We start from the raw sequence: 18,788 nt of genomic DNA on the forward strand, positions 1-18,788 counted from the left end.
GGGTTATGGTAAGGGCAGGCATAAGCTACGGGCAACAAACATAATTGCATTTTATCGATGGCAATTTGAATGCACAGAGATACAGTGAGGAGATCCTGAGGCCCATTGTCGTGCCATTCATCCGCTGCCATCTCCTCATGATTCAGCATGATAATGCACAGCCTCATGTCGCAAGGATCTGTACACAATTCCTGGAAGCTGAAAATGTCCCAGTTCTTCAATGTCCTGCATACTCACCAGACATGTCACCCATTGATCATGTTTGGGATGCTCTGGATCGGTGTGCCAATATCCAGTAACTTCACACAGCCATTGAAGAGGATTGGGACAACATTCCACAGGCCACAATCAACAGCCTGATCAACTCTATGCAAAGGAGATGTCACCCTGCATGAGGCAAATGGTGGTCACACCAGATACTGACTTGTTTTCTGATCCACGTCCCTACCTTAAAAAAAAAAGGTATCTGTGACAAACAGACCCATCTGTATTTCCAGTCATGTGAAATCCATAGATTTGACTCTGCATAGGTCAACATCCCGGAGTCGCCTCTTCACTGTTGACGTTGAGACTGGTGTTTTGCGGGTACTATTTCATGAAGCTGCCAGTTGAGGACCTGTGAACCATCTGTTTCTCAAACTAGACATTCTAATGTATTTGTCCTCTTGCTCAGTTGTGCACAGGGGTCTCCCACTCCTATTTATATTCTGGTTAGAGCCAGTTTGTGCTGTTCTGTGAAGGGAGTAGTACACAGCGTTGTACGAGATCTTCAGTTTCTTGGCAATTTCTCGCATGGAATAGCCTTCATTTCTCAGAACAAGAATAGACTGAAGAGTTTCAGAAGAAGTTATTTGTTTCTGGACATTTTGAGCCTGTAATCGAATCCACAATTGCTGATGCTCCAGATACTCAACTAGTCTCAATAAGGCCTGTTTTATTGCTTCTTTGATCAGCACAACAGTTTTCAGCTGTGCTAAAATAATTGCAAAAGGGTTTTCTAATGATCAATGCGTCTTTTAAAATGATAAACATGGATTAGCAAACGCAATGTGCCATTGGAACACAGGACTGATGGTTGCTGATAATGGGCCTCTGTAGCCTATCTAGATGTCCCATAAACAATCAGCCGTTTTCAGCTACAATAGCCATTTACAACATTAACAATGTCTACACTGTATTTCTGATCAATTTGATGTTATTTTAATGGACACTTTTTTTTGCCTTTCTTTCGAAAAAAATGACATTTCTAGGTGACCCCAAACTTTTGAATGGTAGCGTATATAAATAAAATAACTGAAAGTAGGTGCTGGGTAGGTTTAGCCAAAAGCCGATCCATTTGTTGCATCTTAACAAGAGGCGAATTCCAAACACAAGTGACGAATATCCCCGATAAATCCGGGTAAATATGTTTATTGTAGACAGGTATTCTCTCAGAATGGAGGATTTGGTGATCCGGCTTGTTGTAGGCTTATGACCATTAGCGCTTAAGCACCAAAGGTATAAATCCACACCGCGCGCCACTTTAACCAGACTTTACGAGACAGACATCCATTCAATACCCAAGGAGAAACTATATTGAAATATCAACATTTTTAATTGATTTAAGACCTTGGAACTTCGATCAGACACCATGTCGACAGTCAGTGCCCTGCCTTTCCTGAAATCTAGTCTCCAAATGCGCCCTCCCATGTGCTCCCACTCCCCCAGGCGCGGTCGTCGCCACACACTCCCGGCCAGCGAGTTCCGTTGCCTCAGCCCGGAGGACGCAATCAGCGTGTTTGAGATCGAGAGAGAGGGTAAGAACTTTTAACTTATTTAAATGTATAACTTGTTTTTACCCCAATACTGGTCGTTTTTCTATACAACTTTGTACCTAGACGTTAAAAGGTACTGTGATGGTTTGTGGAAAAAAATATGCTGTCATTCATTGGATTTAATGAGGTGCTTTACGTTTAAAGTTAACTTTTACGTTTTTTAATAGACTAGGCTAATATACATTTTGGGAATAAATCTTTGGATACCAACCAAATTCATGACAAAAAAAACAGTCAGTCAGTCATGATGGGATTCATGTCACCAAGTATGTAGTTGGAAGTAAGCAAACTGAGATTAGACTAAGCAACTACAATTGTACTTGGTCATGGACTTGTGTTGTCGGTCTGCCCTCCTCAGCCTTCATCTCTGTGTCTGGAGAGTGTCCACTCCACTTGGATGAGGTGTGTCACTTCCTGATGCTGTGCCCTGAGCTGTCTCTGGGCTGGTTTGAGGAGGGACGCCTCGTTGCCTTCATCATAGGATCACTGTGGGACCAGGAGAAACTAGCCATGGTAAGCCCCAAGTCAAAACCTGTTGAATAAGTGGGACATTGTCTTTATTATAATGAATGACTTTTGGTAGCCTACCCAATGAATCAAAAGTCAAGCTTTGAGGATATACTTCAATGTGGTATTTTACCATTGGATAAGTAAAATAATTTTTTTAGCACAGGGACTTCAAGGTTTTTATGTAAAACACCTAAAAATCAGAGAACGCAACAACCTTACATCCACATAAACAAGCCATCATGAAAAAATCTCCATGACAATGATAAATAGTTAGTCGGGTGATAGCACTCATGCACTCCTTCCCTCCCTCCTTTTTCAGGACGCTCTCACCCTCCACAAGCCCCATGGCTCCACGGTCCACCTCCATGTGCTGGCTGTCCACCACACCTTCCGGCAGCAAGGCAAGGGCTCCATCCTAATGTGGCGCTACCTGCAGTACCTGCGCCGCCTGCCCTATGTGCGCCGCACCGTGCTCATGTGCGAAGACTTCCTGGTCCCGTTCTACCAGAAGTCGGGCTTTAAAGTGCAGGGCCCCAGCGACATCACCGTGGGGCCACTGGTCTTCATTGAGATGATGTACCCTGTCCGGGGCCATGCATACATGCGCCGCAACAGTGGTGTTTGAGGGGCCACGAACCAAGATGGATGCCTCCTTCAATGGGGGGTGTTTGACCGAGCTTCTGTGGCTGGAAGAGGGCTATGTGAGCAGCTTGTTGTAACCTCGTCCCCAGTCTATTGCACAACGTTTCTGGGAACGAGATTACTCTTGCTGTGAGTTACATGTGGGCTACTAGTGCAGTGGTTGCCAGATGTTTGTCTGTGCTCACTGATTTGTGGTGTGGCAGGGTTTGTGTGTCCTGTGTTGTGGGTGTTAAAAGAAGACAGTTGACTCGTAAGAGACCAGAGCGGTCTCTTTAACCTACCACAAAACTCAAACATTTACATTTAACATTTTAGTCATTTAGCAGATGCTCTTATCCAGAGCGACTTACAGTTAGTGCATTCATCTTAAGATAGCTAGGTGGGACAACCACATATCACAGTCATAGTAAATACATTTCTCCTCAATAAAGTAGCTATCAGCAAAGTCAGAGCTAGTAAGAGGGGGAAAGGTCAAGTGTGAGTTTAGTTCACGAAAGGCTTTTTTTTTTTAAATCTCAAAGGCTGACATGATCTTTGGGGAATATATGGAATTACTTGAGTAATTACGTGATTATACGTTTATTACTTCATTCATTTTTACAAAATCTCTTATTCATATGATGACCAAATAGAAATCAGCTAACTACCAAAAATGATAGGTTTACATTAGAAAATTGCAGCAAGGCATTGAAAATAATTTAAACTGTACATAACTTGAAAACAATGTTTGTTTTCAATTACATTTTTGTATAAAATGCTAGACATTTTTCAACTCATGTTCAGTCTGAGATTTTAGCAAACAAACTGCATTTTGATGGATGACTTGAGCATCTAATGAAAATGCATATAGGAGGATCAGCTAGCTTCTGTCTCTTCCTGTTAGCGTCTTGTGGCTGTGCTGCTTGTGTATCGATCCATTGCAAGCATTAAAACAGCATTAACTCAATGTCTCTTTTTTACTGTGGTCTCGTGAGCCAAGCAACCAGGAAGGAGACTTTCAATCTCAATCTGCCTGTCTGAATATGCAGCTTTATGGCACATTAACACCTGGGCGATTGCCTGGGACTTTCATTTGCTTTTCAAGATCACTAATGTTTTTGTTTATCCTTCTGTATTTATACCTTTAAAATGCCCTGGGTAGCTAAAAGAGCTTTTATGAATCATGTTATATACCTCTATATACCATGGTATTATTAAATGGTAGTATTATTGTCTCTTAGCTAGCACCTGTTTCTATCTAGATTGTGAGAAAACACTGAAATTAGATTACCAATATAAAGTATATCAGGGAGAAATATAAGCAAACCAGGCGGTGTTTGTTTTTCGGTCTCCAAAGTAGACCAGTATTGCACACCTCTCTCCCCGGGGCTATAGGGGTTTAACTGCTAACGTGTCCATTAGCAGGTATTATTGTCGTTAACTTCTAGGGATTTACGAGAATTGTCTATTTGCTGCTGCCAATATACTTGTAGCTGGCACCGTGTTTGAGAATAGACTTATAGCATTTTGATGTTTGAAACACAGCAATGTTTGCCAATATACCTCCCCGGTGTTCTCCATTCCCCCTGATAAAGGAGTCTCCTTTTTCCCTGTAGAAAACCACCACCTCTGCCTCCATCAATCTTGAATCAAGACATGACTGATTTTTATAACATTTTGAAAATAAGAAAATAAACTATTTATTTTTCTAACATTTGTTTCTGACTGTTTCCCTTTCATTTGGAATGTAGCAACGCATTACACTGTAGGGTTTCTATGATTAACAAACGCCAGATTTAGAGGACAGAGTGACTTGTTTTCAACATCTCAGCTTGCAAAACGTGACCCACAGAGATGAAAGTTGTGGAGTAAATCTCTCTTGAAGAGGGTGAATCTACAACAGCTTTTCAAGCGCCACCACACTACCTGGCTGAATGCGATTGTGAAGAGAAATGGTTCAGACGCATAGATCCATAGTAGTTTCTTGTGCCATTTGGCAAAAGTCAGGAAAGGTTACCAGTAGTTGAATCTATGAGCTCAAGACACAAGAGGGAAAACATTACTAGATTTACATTTATTTTCAAGAACATCATCTTAATTTTTACATACACGTACGTGAGTAATATGTTCAAAAACTGCAGCAAAAATATCACAATATCTCAGTAAAAGAGCAAATTCCAAAGTATCCTTTTTTATTCCAATAAATTAATCAATTTGGTCCAAATGCATATATAGACTTATGCTTGCAGATACTCAAATTAAAGGCTTATACACATTTCAGAAGGCACTGTGAATTCCTATGACCAATGGTCCTCTGTAGCTCAGCTGGTAGAGCACGGCGCTTGTAACGCCAAGGTAGTGGGTTCGATCCCCGGGACCACCCAAACACAAAAATGTATGCACGCATGACTGTAAGTCGCTTTGGATAAAAGCGTCTGCTAAATGGCATATTATTACTATGACGAGGAGCAGACTGTGCCGAAGTGTTCATATAAAAAGAAAAGGAGGGACAGGTTCCTAGCAAATGAAACAGGGTCACAACCATTTAAATGCCCAAATGACAAAACAATGGTAAAACAATGTAAAACAGTACTCAACGATTGTCCAACCAACACCTGTGAAGAATTCCACACTATTGACAAAGTCGGCCATTAACGCCACCAGTTGACTGCTGGTGTGTAAAGTGACTAAACAAAGCAGAGTAAATCCTGCTAAAATAATCCACATCACCGCAGTAATCCACCTCTGAGGAAACGTCCTAAACAGTTAAGAGCGGACACCTGCCAGAGCAGAGGGACATAATCCAAGAACACAGGAGCAGGCCGGGGTAGCAGAAACTCTGTTGGCCAATTTGGTATCTGTAATGGCAAGAATGACTAGCAGCCTTTCTTGAATCAATGGCCATTGATCAAGGCACAGTACATTGATTCTCGTTCGCTTTTGAAATATATACACATAACATATTGATAAGTCATTTGGACTGATATCACTGAAGTGCTATAATTACTATAGAGACATAGTGCAAGCACATCGTAGTTTGACGTGAAACAACATGGACTTTCTAGCTTGCTCAATAAGATCACATACTGCCTTTTGGACGGTCAGTCAAATTTTATAATCTTACGATATTACATTTAATTAACTTTTGAGTATCAAAGTTATAAACACAATGTCTAGTGATATGGCACAATTATGGCCAAAACAAGTCAACGTGTTTAATTAGTAGTGCACTTCAACTGAAAAGCCTTCCATAAGGCTAACAGCTTGTCTTTGGGGCAGTGACACAGTTAAATTGGAATTAGTTAGATGTATATTTATCTAGCACCTGTGGCAGTTGATTTAAATAACCTAGGCATATTGGAAAGCAGGATTTGGAAGGTCAGACCAATCATTCAGATGAAGAACAAGCATAATTTACAGATACAATAACACAATTTCACTGAAACTGTTTGTACAGTATAATTCATTGTGAAAAGCAACTGCTATTGGATGGAATTCTTAACACTTAACTGGTCAACAACAACAAAAGCGCCATGGAAAAGTCATGAAAAGCACACAAAACTAGGTTCAAGTTGAAACCATGAATGACTGTATGACTTGTATTCAATACCATAATGAAATGCTCACATGAACAGCTAATTCAAAGTATTTGAACATAATGAAATGCTATATCATAGTGTTAGATAGATCCAGTGTTGTAGAAAACGAGTACAAAAGGTAACAAATAAGCAAATAAGAGGCCTCTGTAGTATTAACTTGACAGTTTATGAACCGAATGTTAAGATATCCTCTGTAGTCTTCCAAGTCCACTTTAACAGCATGCTCAGACTGAGTCTCTCTCTCTCCAGAGGAACTAGCATGGCTTTACAGTCTTGAAGTCAATGTGCGTAGATACCCTGGGTGCTTTCAACACTTACGGGCCTCTCCCTTTAAGTTCCATTTCCCTTAAAAGTATTTTCCACTGCGCTTCCTGTCCAGGCTCTAAAGCCAGCTAGCATTAGCTGTTAGCGTTTTAGTGAGCGCTAGCCTAGTGCACCACATGGTCGATGTCATACTTCTCGCAGAACTTGCTGGTGAAGGGCAGGCAGGTGAGGTGCTCCAGCCAGTGCCAGTTGATGGGGTAGATGTAGAACCAGACGACCAGCGAGGAGAGCAGGCCCAGGTAGACCAGCAGCGACAGCAGGATGAGGACGCGCTTTCGGTACTTGTCAAAGTCGCCGAACGTCACGTAGGGCAGGAAGGCGAAGGAGAGCAGCAGGCCGCTGAGGAAGCCGAAGATGTGGGCGATGTTGTCGATCCAGGGCAGCAAGCCACACAGGAACAGGAAGAAGACGATGCCCACCAGCTTGAGGAAGGCCTTCCACGGCTTCTCCAGCATCTGCCAGCCCTGGATGAGCTCCACAAACAGGCAGGCAAGCAGCCCGAACTGGGAGCCAGCTGGGCCAACCTGGATGATAACCATAGAAAGACAGAGAGAGCGAGGGAAAAGAGAGTCATACATCCACCTGCTCTGACCAAACAACATGGAGGGAGGGGTTGGGGGTTGGGGGTTGATGTTTCACTGGATGACAATGCCACCAATGGATGAATGGGTATCAAGGCCAGCATGTGCATGAATGAATGAGTCACTGTTGACCATAGCATGGGGCATATCAGCGGAAGAAGCAGGGATAAATGCATGCATCCTGCTCACTGGCGGTTCAGTAGTATCTGTTGAAATTCCTATCAAATGCTAGTACATTAGCATGAAGGAAGTGGTGGTAGCATACATCAGCGTGCACCTTGTTAATGGACAGGCAGATGACTGAGGCTGAGTTGTTATAGTCCCTCATAGCAGAGGACAATAGGAATCAGGCAAAATGGGAAGCAGGTGCACCAGCTGAGTGCATTAAATGTTGACGTCCGTGTGTAATAGTGAATTTAGTCAGTAGTCTACTGATGCAAATGCTTGCAGCTCAGGGGTCTGGAGAGGTTCAGCCCTGCAATTGACTTTCTCTCCGCAGGGTAATTATTTTTGGTACAATGTCCCCAAATAAATGCTGCGATCAATATATAATTACGCCATCGGACATTTTAACCACCGTCACTTTTATATGTATACAGTGATGGTGGATGTTCCAAAAATGGGAATGTGTCATTGTTGGAGTAGTATAAAAAGAAAAGAGTATTACATTGTGCCTCCGTTCCAAACCTTATGACTGTTTAGTTACATTTACGTTGTACCGTCTCAATAATAAGGTCTAGATTGAAACCAAGATCACCGACCATTTTGAATCCCACCGTACCTTCTCCGCTATGCAATCCGGTTTCCGAGCTGGTCATGGGTGCACCTCAGCCACGCTCAAGGTCCTAAATGATATTATAACCGCGATCGATAATAGACAGTACTGTGCAGCCGTCTTCATCGACCTGGCCAAGGCTTTCGACTCTCAACCACCGCATTCTTATTGGCAGACTAAATAGCCTTGGTTTCTCAAATGACTGCCTCGCCTGGTTCACCAACTATTTCTCAGATAGAGTTCAATGTGTCAAATCGGAGGGCCTGTTGTCTGGACCTCTGGCAGTCTCTATGGGGGTGCCACAGGGTTACATTCTCGGGCCGACTCTATTCTCTGTGTATATCAATGCTCTTGCTGCTGGTGACTCTCAGATCCACCTCTACGCAGACGACACCATTTTGTATACATCTGGCCCTTCATTGGACACTGTGTTAACAAACCTCCAAACGAGCTTCAATGCCATACAACACTTCTTCAGTAGCCTCCAACTGCTCTTAAACACTAGTAAAACTAAATGCATGCTCTTCAATCGAACGCTGCTGGCACCCGCCCACCCGACTAGAATCACTACTCTCGACGGGTCTGACCTAGAGTATGTGGACAACTACAAATACCTAGGTGTCTGGTTAGACTGTAAACTCTCCTTCCAGACTCACATTAAGCATCTCCAATCCAAAGTTAAATCTAGAATCCGCTTCCTATTTTGCAACAAAGCCTCCTTCACTCATGCTGCCAAACATGCCCTCGTAAAACTGACTATCCTACCAATCCTTGACTTCGGCAATGTCATTTACAAAATAGCCTCCAACACTCTACTCAGCAAATTGGATGTAGTCTATCACAGTGCCATCCGTTTTGTCACCAAAGCCCCATATACTACCCACCACTGTGACCTGTACGCTCTTGTTGGCTGGTCCTCACTACATATTCGTCGCCAAACCCACTGGCTCCAGGCCATCTATAAATCACTGCTAGGCATATCCCTGCCTTATCTTAGCTCATTGGTCACCATAGCAACACCCACCCGTAGTATGCGCTCCAGCAGGTATATCTCACTGGTCATCCCCAAAGCCAACACCTCCTTTGGCTGCCATTCCTTCCAGTTCTCTGCTGCCAATGACTGGAACGAATTGCAAAAAATCTCTGAAGCTGGAGACTCTTATCTCCCTCACTAACTTCAAGCATCAGTTGTCAGAGCACCTTACCGATCACTGCACCTGTACACAGCCCATCTGAAATTAGCCCACCCAACTACCTCATCCCCATATTGTCATTTATTTTGCTCATTTGCACCCCAGTATCTCTATTTGCACATCAACTCTTGCACATCTATCATTCCAGTGTTAAGTCGCACTGGATAAGAGCGTCTGCTAAATGACGAAAATGTAAATGAAAATGTAATACTAATCGTAATTATTTTGCACTATGGCCTATTTATTGCCTTACCTCCATAACTTGCTACATTTGAACACACTGTATATATATTTTCTGTTGTAATTTTGACTTTATGTTTTGTTTTACCCCATATGTAACTCTGTGTTGTTGTTTTTATCGCACTGCTTTGCTTTATCTTGGCCAGGTCGCAGTTGTAAATGAAAAACTTGTTCTCAACTGGCTTACCTGGTTAAATAAAGGGCAATGCTTCTTTGGTCACTGGTTCTACGGCTGGCATCCTGATTAGATTGACGTCAGGGCTGTGGTGGGCGTACCGGGGCAGATGGCTAATCTGAGATTCTAACCTCCCACAACGACGGGAGAGGAGGAGTGAGGCTTTTCACACGCCCTAGCCACGTGGCCTACATGTTCCAGACATGCTATATGGGTGATTTGAATCCAGTCATACCCCAGCCAGCACTAGACAGTCTAAGCTTCACTCGCCATTCAACACTTCGTTTGACAGGCTGAGTTTCAGAATGTCTGAACTTTCTCTGACTTCTGAATTTCTGCACTAACTAGTGACTCAGAAAGTCCTTTGAAGAAGAACTAGGGAGTGTTACTGTTGTGACATCTAGTTGTTTCTTTTAGAGAGGCTGAGTTTCAGAACGTCTGAACTTTTTCTGACATCAGAATTTCTGCACTGAAGAGTGACTCAAAGTCCTTTGAAGAAGTACTAGCGAGTGTTACTGTTGTATCATTAAGCATTTCTGAAACCGCCACCAGAACTGAATGAACTACCAGGATTTCTGGAAAACCAGGGAATTTATTGAACGTTCCAGGAATTTTGCAACCCAATGCGTGTGACTTGATGTCAGGGTCTATTATTACTGGCTAAAGCATCTGGTGATGCGTGATGATTCCCATGAGGTCTAAACCAGATTACCGTTGGGCATATCATTGATCCGCTCAGCGATCAATGATAAAGTTGAATGAGCAATCCAAGAAATCTTGCAATTTCTATGAACATTTTGAGATAACCTTAGACCATCCAACCCTGACCCACCCAAGATTCCTGGTCATACTGCTCGCTGAGCGGATCAATGATTGGGTTGCAAAATAATTATTATTATGGTTAAAAATGTTCATGTTTTACTGTGACTTGTAGTAGGCTCCTAAGTGGACCATAAGGTTAAAAACCAAACTTAAGAAAACTAAACTAAAAATAAAACAAAGAACTAAGTAACTCCGCCAGAGTGTCTCTTTTGGGTCACTTTTGCCGGTCCCAAGCCCGGATAAAGGAGGAGGGTTGAAATTGTGACATAAAAAAAAACAAGAATCGACAGAAGAAAGTTAATTTGTTGTTCTAAACATATTAAGGGTGTTTTTTTACTCACTTTTTGTCTCTCCCACAACGTTATTCCTCTCTCCTACAGCGCCAATCACAATTACATGCACATGGCCAATTATGCAAATTAGGCGATGATGTCATTTAGCGACTTTTAGGACAGCCAATAGCTACTTTCCTTACTGAGGAGTTGGCAACACTCATTACAAGTGACTTGAACCCGAAGCGACATCTGTGTGATTTATTTCTATCAGGTATGTCACAAATGTTTTTGTTCATGTCAGACTGCTACTGTGTGTTATTTGGTCAGCAGCAACGATGTTTAAGACAGTAAATGTGTTATTGGTATGGTTAGGCCACTTCAAAATTAGCCGTTTTGCTAGCTAGCTTTCTAGAAGGCTGCTCACTTGCACGAGGTGACTTCGTGATCAGAGCGTGCCCGAGAGAGACCGCGCCCACAGCTCCTGTGTGTTTGGGTGTATGGAAACAATGGAAAACTTTAGGGAAATGTGAATGTTGTGGTAATCTAAAGCACTAAATACTAATTTAATACAAGGTTATACATGTTTTTGTTATTAGGATGAGTTTGCATACTGATAGGAATTAACACATACAGTATGTAATAAATATAGGAACAGTTTATACAAGGATAATTCATGGTGATAATAAATAGTGGGATACGTGATGCATTTAAAAAAGGTTAAAAGGTTTGTCATTGCATTTCATAGTGTCAATTTAAAGAGGGACAATAACGGATTAATTGAGCCATTGTAATGTATAAATGAGACAATACTGGTTTATTGAACAATTGTAACAGCTATGTAATTGAAGATAATATATTTTGTACCCATGTAAATTGCTGATGATTTTACATGAAAAGACTCATTACAAGTGACTTGAAGCCAAAGCTACATCTCTGTGTGATTTATTTCTATATTTCCCCCTTTCAGGGGTATAACAAACATTTAGTTTCCAACATCATGAAGACCTCAAACGAATCCTTACTTGTGATGTGTTTAACCACAGTGGATGGAGAGTGGTCCGGCCACAGCTTCGGGGTCTTGTTTACTACACCAATGGGATAATCCCCTCTTATTTTTACTGAAACGGGGCACTAACTGGCTTGAGATGAGGAGTCGTGTATCGCCTCACGTCTCTGGTGCTATTCCTGTTGCGTGAAAGCCTGCGTCCTGCTGGTGCAGCAGCGGTGACATTTCTGAGTGCTACCTCACACTAACATCACACTAGAACCGTGACAGACGTATGTAGCGCCAAATCATGTCAAAGACACAGCTGCAGCCACATACCTGCAGACTTTTATAATAGAGCTGGTAGTCTGGGGAAATGAAAAAAGAGATTTTCCAGAAATAGGTACTCCTCAGGAGTACTAAACTCTGATCCATAATCTGTACGTAGAAGCACTGGAAGACCAGACCATTTATTTTTTCAACAATTGAACAGACCAGGAATCTGGATTAGCGTAGCAGTGCCCTTTGTTAACACACACAATATAATTAGAGTAATCTGTAGCGACTAAGAAAGAGGCTGTGTCTTACAGAGGTCAATTGGGAGAGGTTAGTTTGCACCAATTAGGTCATCCACACCAGCTCTCTTCTCCCACTTGGCAATGCCCACGTCACAACCAACGCATCCTGTCCATGATACTGAGCCTTGTCCTCAAGCACAAAACTGTAGAGCACGCTCTTCTTTCCAGTAACATTTGCACTCTTCATTTCTCCAAATCAAATTGTAATCAATGAAGTTTAGCATGGGTGGGCTATTACAGTCTGGTCATACAGAAAGGGGGCTTAACACCAGAAGAAATAGAACAAGGGGAAAACATTCAAGTCACTTGTCCACTCTTCCTATGCTAAATGGACAGCAATAGCCTAATGGAACATAACTTTTCCTGATAAAACTATAAGAGGAGATTACAAGGGAACAGCGTCTCCTGTCCAAAGGCGCTCTGAAATCACTTCCTGTGCCCTTCACATTTAGCCTACTGCTGACTTCGCAACCTGTACTGAGTGTCCCGGCCTCTCTCGCTCTCTCCTTAACACACAGGCACAATTAAGCCAGCTGCCTCACCTCAGAGGGGATTGGACTAACTTCCCATTAGCACATCACACACTGCAGAAGAAAAGGGGTTGGTTGGATTAGATCATGTCCAGATAACACAACAAGTACCAGTGTCTCCCGGTCAGGGAGAGGAACACAGAAAGCTGGACATTACCTCTGTAGGGAGGATAGGGCTACAATGTGAATGACAAAACGTGTAAGAGTGTGTGTGTTTGTGTGTGCGACCACACTTGAGAGATTCAGACATGGTCTGAGACAGAAAGAATGGGTCAACTGACTGGGTCAACACTAATTTGTGACAAAACATGAACTTGAGACCCAGTTTTGTGTGTTGCACAAAGGAATGCAAATGTATGGGATGCATGGACCTTTACAGTTTACATGGAGTGAATTGAAACCAATTTTCACCACTAGGGGGACCCTGGCACACCACATCTGGTTACTGCAGCTAAGGCCCTACTTCTCAGGCTGTAAGAACGTCTCATTGACAGTGCCAACCCTAGCAATTCAGCCAGTTCGCACAATTGCAATACGTTTTTGTCAATGGCATTTCTACCAATGCTTTGAGCATACAAATGAATAGAGGATCTCTATGGCTTTCTCAAGCCATGTGTAATGGTGATATGGAGGCAGGGCAGAGGCAGTTAAGTCCTAAACGTTTACCCTCCAGACAGGGTCACGTCCAGTCCAGTAATCTCCCTATCCAAAGCTCCTCCAGTAACCGAGCTAAGCTCAGTGGCTGCCAAGGGTATAGCTGAGATGTTAACGCTCTTTCTCTCACCAGCTTTCCTATAAAACACCTGACCAGCTCAATGGAGATCAGCAGTGGCAGTTGTGTGAGCTGAAAAGGGGTGTGTGTGTGTGTACATGCGCTCCTATGTGTGAGCCTGTGTGTGTACCTCAGCTCTGTAGGGGAGGAAGAGGGCGCTGGCCAGGTTGCCGGTGATGCCAGAGAGGCCGTAGATGATGGAGATGCGGACCCAGCCAGCCAGCTTCTCCAGGTCTCTCATGATGGTCATCTGGAACACTACGGACACCAGGCAGTGGAGGAGGCTTCATAGGGAAAGGGAAGAGGCCAGTCAGAGGACAACGCATGGAAATGTACACACATACTGTAGGCTTATGTTATATTAACCTGTGCACACACACACACACAAACAAACCTGAACACCAGCACGTGCTGTAATCTCCTCACTAAGTACCCATATCTTAATCATGTGGGGGAACCCTCAACACAGTATTTTCTGTTAAGGCCATACTTAGGGACTGTGGGATACAATAGGATATCCCTGAGTTTTCACTGACCATGTAAACTGACAAGGAACAATCAGAGCCGTGTAGTAGGCTACAACTAGGGTTACACAAAGTATTAAAGGCCCAGTGTAGTCTAAAACGTGATTTTCCTGTGTTTTATATATATTTCCACACCATGAGGTTGGAATAATACTGTGAAATTTTGAAAATGACGATAAGGCCCTATTAGTGTAAGCACTGCTTGAAAAGACCGCCTGAAATTTCAGCCTGTTTTGGTAGGATGGAGTTTTGGAATGTCTGGTGACATCACCAGGCGGTAAATGAGTTAATAGACCAATAAGAAAGAGAGTTCCAAAGCACTGTGCCAATAACAGAACATTTTCAGTTTTCCCCTCCCCAATCAGACCACTCACAGACAGTACTTGCTAAATTCTTACTTGAGAAACTGCTCTTTGCTAAGAAGCTATTTTTGTTTCTTTTTGACCATTTTAATTGAAAACAAATCACAGTAAGGTACTTAATTGTTACCAAGAAATGATTTGCTTTTGAGATCAAAACGGCTGCATTGGACCTTTAACAGAGTATAACAGAGATGTTCCTGGCCAGGTCAAGTGGTCAGCAAAAACCCATGACTCTACCTATGGTGTTTGGATTTGCACTAAGTATTGATGTGACTACAGTGAGATGACCTGGGGTCTACATACTCATACTGTAAAGCACTTTAGGCTAAAAACAAGATCATGTATAAAAAGTACTATAGAAATACAGTGTATGATTACCCTGCGTGTAGGAACAAGGAGAGCCACAGCCTGTAGACCTGGTCAGGGACGTCAGGGTTGAGGAAGGGCAGGAGGCCACACACATCATCCAGACAGTGGATCTGTTAACAAAGAGAGACCACAGGATCAGATAGGGAGTTGGCTGTCATTCAACGAACCCTGTAAACAACATCCACATAGGACAGACGGACGGACAGACGGACACACACCCACCTACCTGGGAGCAGAGGGTGGCCTCCTCGTGGAAGTAACCGTGCATGAAGGAGCAGTACTCTCTCGTTGTGATCTCACACCGGCCCTTAGTTTCTATGCAGCAGGGTCGTCCCTTGATGTTACAGTCCATGTGTCTGTAGCCTGTCAGGTTCGTCTTGCGGGGGGAGGTGCAGATCTGGGATCAGATGGAGGGAGGGTGAGAAGAAGCTAGTGTTGGTTTCCACTGATCCAAGACCTGAGGTTATGGTGGTTCTGTAACCTCTCATCCACTGCTGTATTTTAATACCAGGGGCTTATACTGTACAGTGGGGTACAACATTCTGAATGTATACAGTGGGGGAAAAAAGTATTTAGTCAGCCACCAATTGTGCAAGTTCTCCCACTTAAAAAGATGAGAGAGGCCTGTAATTTTCATCATAGGTACACGTCAACTATGACAGACAAATTGAGAAAAAAAAATCCAGAAAATCACATTGTGGGATTTTTAATGAATTTATTTGCAAATTATGGTGGAAAATAAGTATTTGGTCACCTACAAACAAGCAAGATTTCTGGCTCTCACAGACCTGTAACTTCTTCTTTAAGAGGCTCCTCTGTCCTCCACTCGTTACCTGTATTAATGGCACCTGTTTGAACTTGTTATCAGTATAAAAGACACCTGTCCACAACCTCAAACAGTCACACTCCAAACTCCACTATGGCCAAGACCAAAGAGCTGTCAAAGGACACCAGAAACAAAATTGTAGACCTGCACCAGGCTGGGAAGACTGAATCTGCAATAGGTAAGCAGCTTGGTTTGAAGAAATCAACTGTGGGAGCAATTATTAGGAAATGGAAGACATACAAGACCACTGATAATCTCCCTCGATCTGGGGCTCCACGCAAGATCTCACCCCGTGGGGTCAAAATGATCACAAGAACGGTGAGCAAAAATCCCAGAACCACACGGGGGGACCTAGTGAATAACCTGCAGAGAGCTGGGACCAAAGTAACAAAGCCTACCATCAGTAACACACTACGCCGCCAGGGACTCAAATCCTGCAGTGCCAGACGTGTCCCCCTGCTTAAGCCAGTACATGTCCAGGCCCGTCTGAAGTTTGCTAGAGTGCATTTGGATGATCCAGAAGAGGATTGGGAGAATGTCATATGGTCAGATGAAACCAAAATATAACTTTTTGGTAAAAACTAAACTCGTCGTGTTTGGAGGACAAAGAATGCTGAGTTGCATCCAAAGAACACCATACCTACTGTGACGCATGGGGGTGGAAACATCATGCTTTGGGGCTGTTTTTCTGCAAAGGGACCAGGACGACTGATCCGTGTAAAGGAAAGAATGAATGGGGCCATGTATCGTGAGATTTTGAGTGAAAACCTCCTTCCATCAGCAAGGGCATTGAAGATGAAACGTGGCTGGGTCTTTCAGCATGACAATGATCCCGAACACACCGCCCGGGCAACGAAGGAGTGGCTTCGTAAGAAGCATTTCAAGGTCCTGGAGTGGCCTAGTCAGTCTCCAGATCTCAACCCCATAGAAAATCTTTGGAGGGAGTTGAAAGTCTGTGTTGCCCAGTGACAGCCCCAAAACATCACTGCTCTAGAGGAGATCTGCATGGAGGTATGGGCCAAAATACCAGCAACAGTGTGTGAAAACCTTGTGAAGACTTACAGAAAACGTTTGACCTGTGTCATTGCCAACAAAGGGTATATAACAAAGTATTGAGAAACTTTTGTTATTGACCAAATACTTATTTTCCACCATAATTTGCAAATAAATTCATAAAAAATCCTACAATGTGATTTTCTGGATTTTATTTCTCATTTTGTCTGTCATAGTTGACGTGTACCTATGATGAAAATTACAGGCCTCTCTCATCTTAAGTGCGAGAACTTGCACAATTGGTGGCTGACTAAATACTTTTTTCCTCCACTGTAAATGTCATGTATAATGATGTCTGGTCACACAATACATATTAGCAGGGCTGTCAGACGAAGCATAACATTGGAAGATCCTCCTGTCACTCACCGGCCAATGTGTGATGTCATCGGGCCAGATGTGAGGCTCTGCGGAGGCAGGCTCTTCACAGGTCCTGTTTCCAGCATGCGTCAGGAAAACAGATAGCAGGAAGACACTTTATGATACCCTCAAGTTACAGTTTTACCTTAACAGGTCAGCACTCCAGTGTGAGTGTGTCTGTGTGTGTGTGTGTGTGTTAGCACTGTATTCAGTATAGTAGAACAGTATCAAAGACAGTACCTGGGGTCCTGGTGACACACAGAGCCTGATGACCTCAGAATGTCCACATCTTCATCCTTCCATTTCATGAAGGTGGCCAATGACTCCTACACACAGACCAGAATAAACACAGCCAGACAAAAAAGTTGATCATCTTGTTTCAAGTTTACAACCGGTAATCTCTAGGTGGCAGGAGAGCGTGTGTGAGTGTGACACACAGAGAGAGAGAGCGTAAATGGGAGTACAATAGGTGGTTGTGTGTGTGTGCACGTGCATTGGTCTACTACAGTATTTGTGTGGGCCTACAATAATACATATGCATGTCCTGCGTACGTGTGTGTTTGCGTACCGAGCAGTCGTTGCTGAGGGTCTGGACACAGCCTGAGTTGTCGTTCTGTACACAGCAGCCTGACTCTCTCTCCTGGTCCTTGGCTTTCTGGATGAGACTGACTATCTGGCTGTCCTTGCGGATACACGGGGAGAACTTGGCCCCAAGGTGGATTAGGTCCTCCTGAGAGGGGGGATAGAACACAGGAATACATTCTTAATCTGGCAACCAGACACATATTTGATCTAGCAACCAAAAATAGTTGGGAATCCAATAAAGTTAACCTAACCGGGCAACTCAGAACCAGGGCCAAAAAAGAGTTAGGCTTACTGGCCTAGCCTTTGTTTTAGCTGGCCGTTAGACCTCTTTTCTGAACTTGAAGTAGTCAAGAGATCATATTTTGATAGTCAACCATGCAAAGGTAGTAGCTAAAGCATCACAGTCCAGAACAGACAAAGACACAGTTAGCCACCAAACCCACAGCTCCAGTTATTTGAGCTATAGCCACCCACTAGACTAGTCGTGTGGGACCCTTTACTCTGTTCATATTGTGGCCTATGTGGGATGCTGTGGTGGAGCCATCGTCTTACTTTTCACACCCACTTTTTCACTTGACACCCTACATAGAACACAAACTGTAACATGGGTTACTGACTGTCAGCCCACCACATTCTCTGAAATGAACATTCTGTATCACTGTCGAAGTGGATCTGAACCTGACAAGCGTGAAGTTTCTCAAGGCAAAATGAAGTCAGTAAGTGTGAACGAGTCAGTAAGTACTTTAGTACAGTCAGTAAGTACTTTAGTACAGTCAGTAAGTACCTTAGTACAGTCAGAAGGCACACTAGTAAGTACACTACACTACAGTAAGTGAGTAAATAACCAGTTAATAAGTACTAGTGAGTGAGTCCAGAACCTCTTTAGCGTGTCCTGTTGAAGGCTAAGTTCGCCTCCCA

At 43.2% G+C, this 18,788-nt stretch overlaps 2 protein-coding genes across 2 annotated transcripts in view; one reads left to right on the top strand and one right to left on the bottom strand.

Moving 5' to 3' along the window:
* Nucleotides 1–1,630: 1,630 nt before the first annotated feature.
* On the top strand, nucleotides 1,631–2,955 carry LOC311131373 (serotonin N-acetyltransferase-like; the record flags this gene model as incomplete). Its single annotated transcript, XM_084164334.1, has 3 exons — nucleotides 1,631–1,796; nucleotides 2,173–2,327; nucleotides 2,644–2,955. 3 exons carry the CDS (start codon nucleotides 1,631–1,633, stop codon nucleotides 2,947–2,949), a joined length of 627 nt encoding a protein of 208 aa, XP_084020460.1. The 3' UTR covers nucleotides 2,950–2,955.
* Nucleotides 2,956–5,000: 2,045 nt separating this feature from the next.
* Nucleotides 5,001–18,788, bottom strand: part of LOC311130253 (inactive rhomboid protein 2-like) — a 41,822-nt gene continuing 28,034 nt past the window's right edge. The window contains exons 12-18 of the mRNA XM_084162957.1: nucleotides 17,854–18,015; nucleotides 17,526–17,611; nucleotides 17,295–17,358; nucleotides 15,276–15,446; nucleotides 15,059–15,159; nucleotides 13,925–14,078; nucleotides 5,001–7,392 (exon numbers count right to left, since the gene is read on the bottom strand). Of these exons, the coding sequence (XP_084019083.1) occupies nucleotides 6,973–7,392; nucleotides 13,925–14,078; nucleotides 15,059–15,159; nucleotides 15,276–15,446; nucleotides 17,295–17,358; nucleotides 17,526–17,611; nucleotides 17,854–18,015 (1,158 nt within the window). The 3' untranslated portion in view covers nucleotides 5,001–6,972. The remainder of the gene's footprint in view (nucleotides 7,393–13,924; nucleotides 14,079–15,058; nucleotides 15,160–15,275; nucleotides 15,447–17,294; nucleotides 17,359–17,525; nucleotides 17,612–17,853; nucleotides 18,016–18,788) is intronic.

The sequence above is a fragment of the Coregonus lavaretus genome (genome assembly GCF_964263955.1).
Source record: "Coregonus lavaretus genome assembly, chromosome: 6".
NCBI lineage: Eukaryota > Metazoa > Chordata > Actinopteri > Salmoniformes > Salmonidae > Coregonus > Coregonus lavaretus.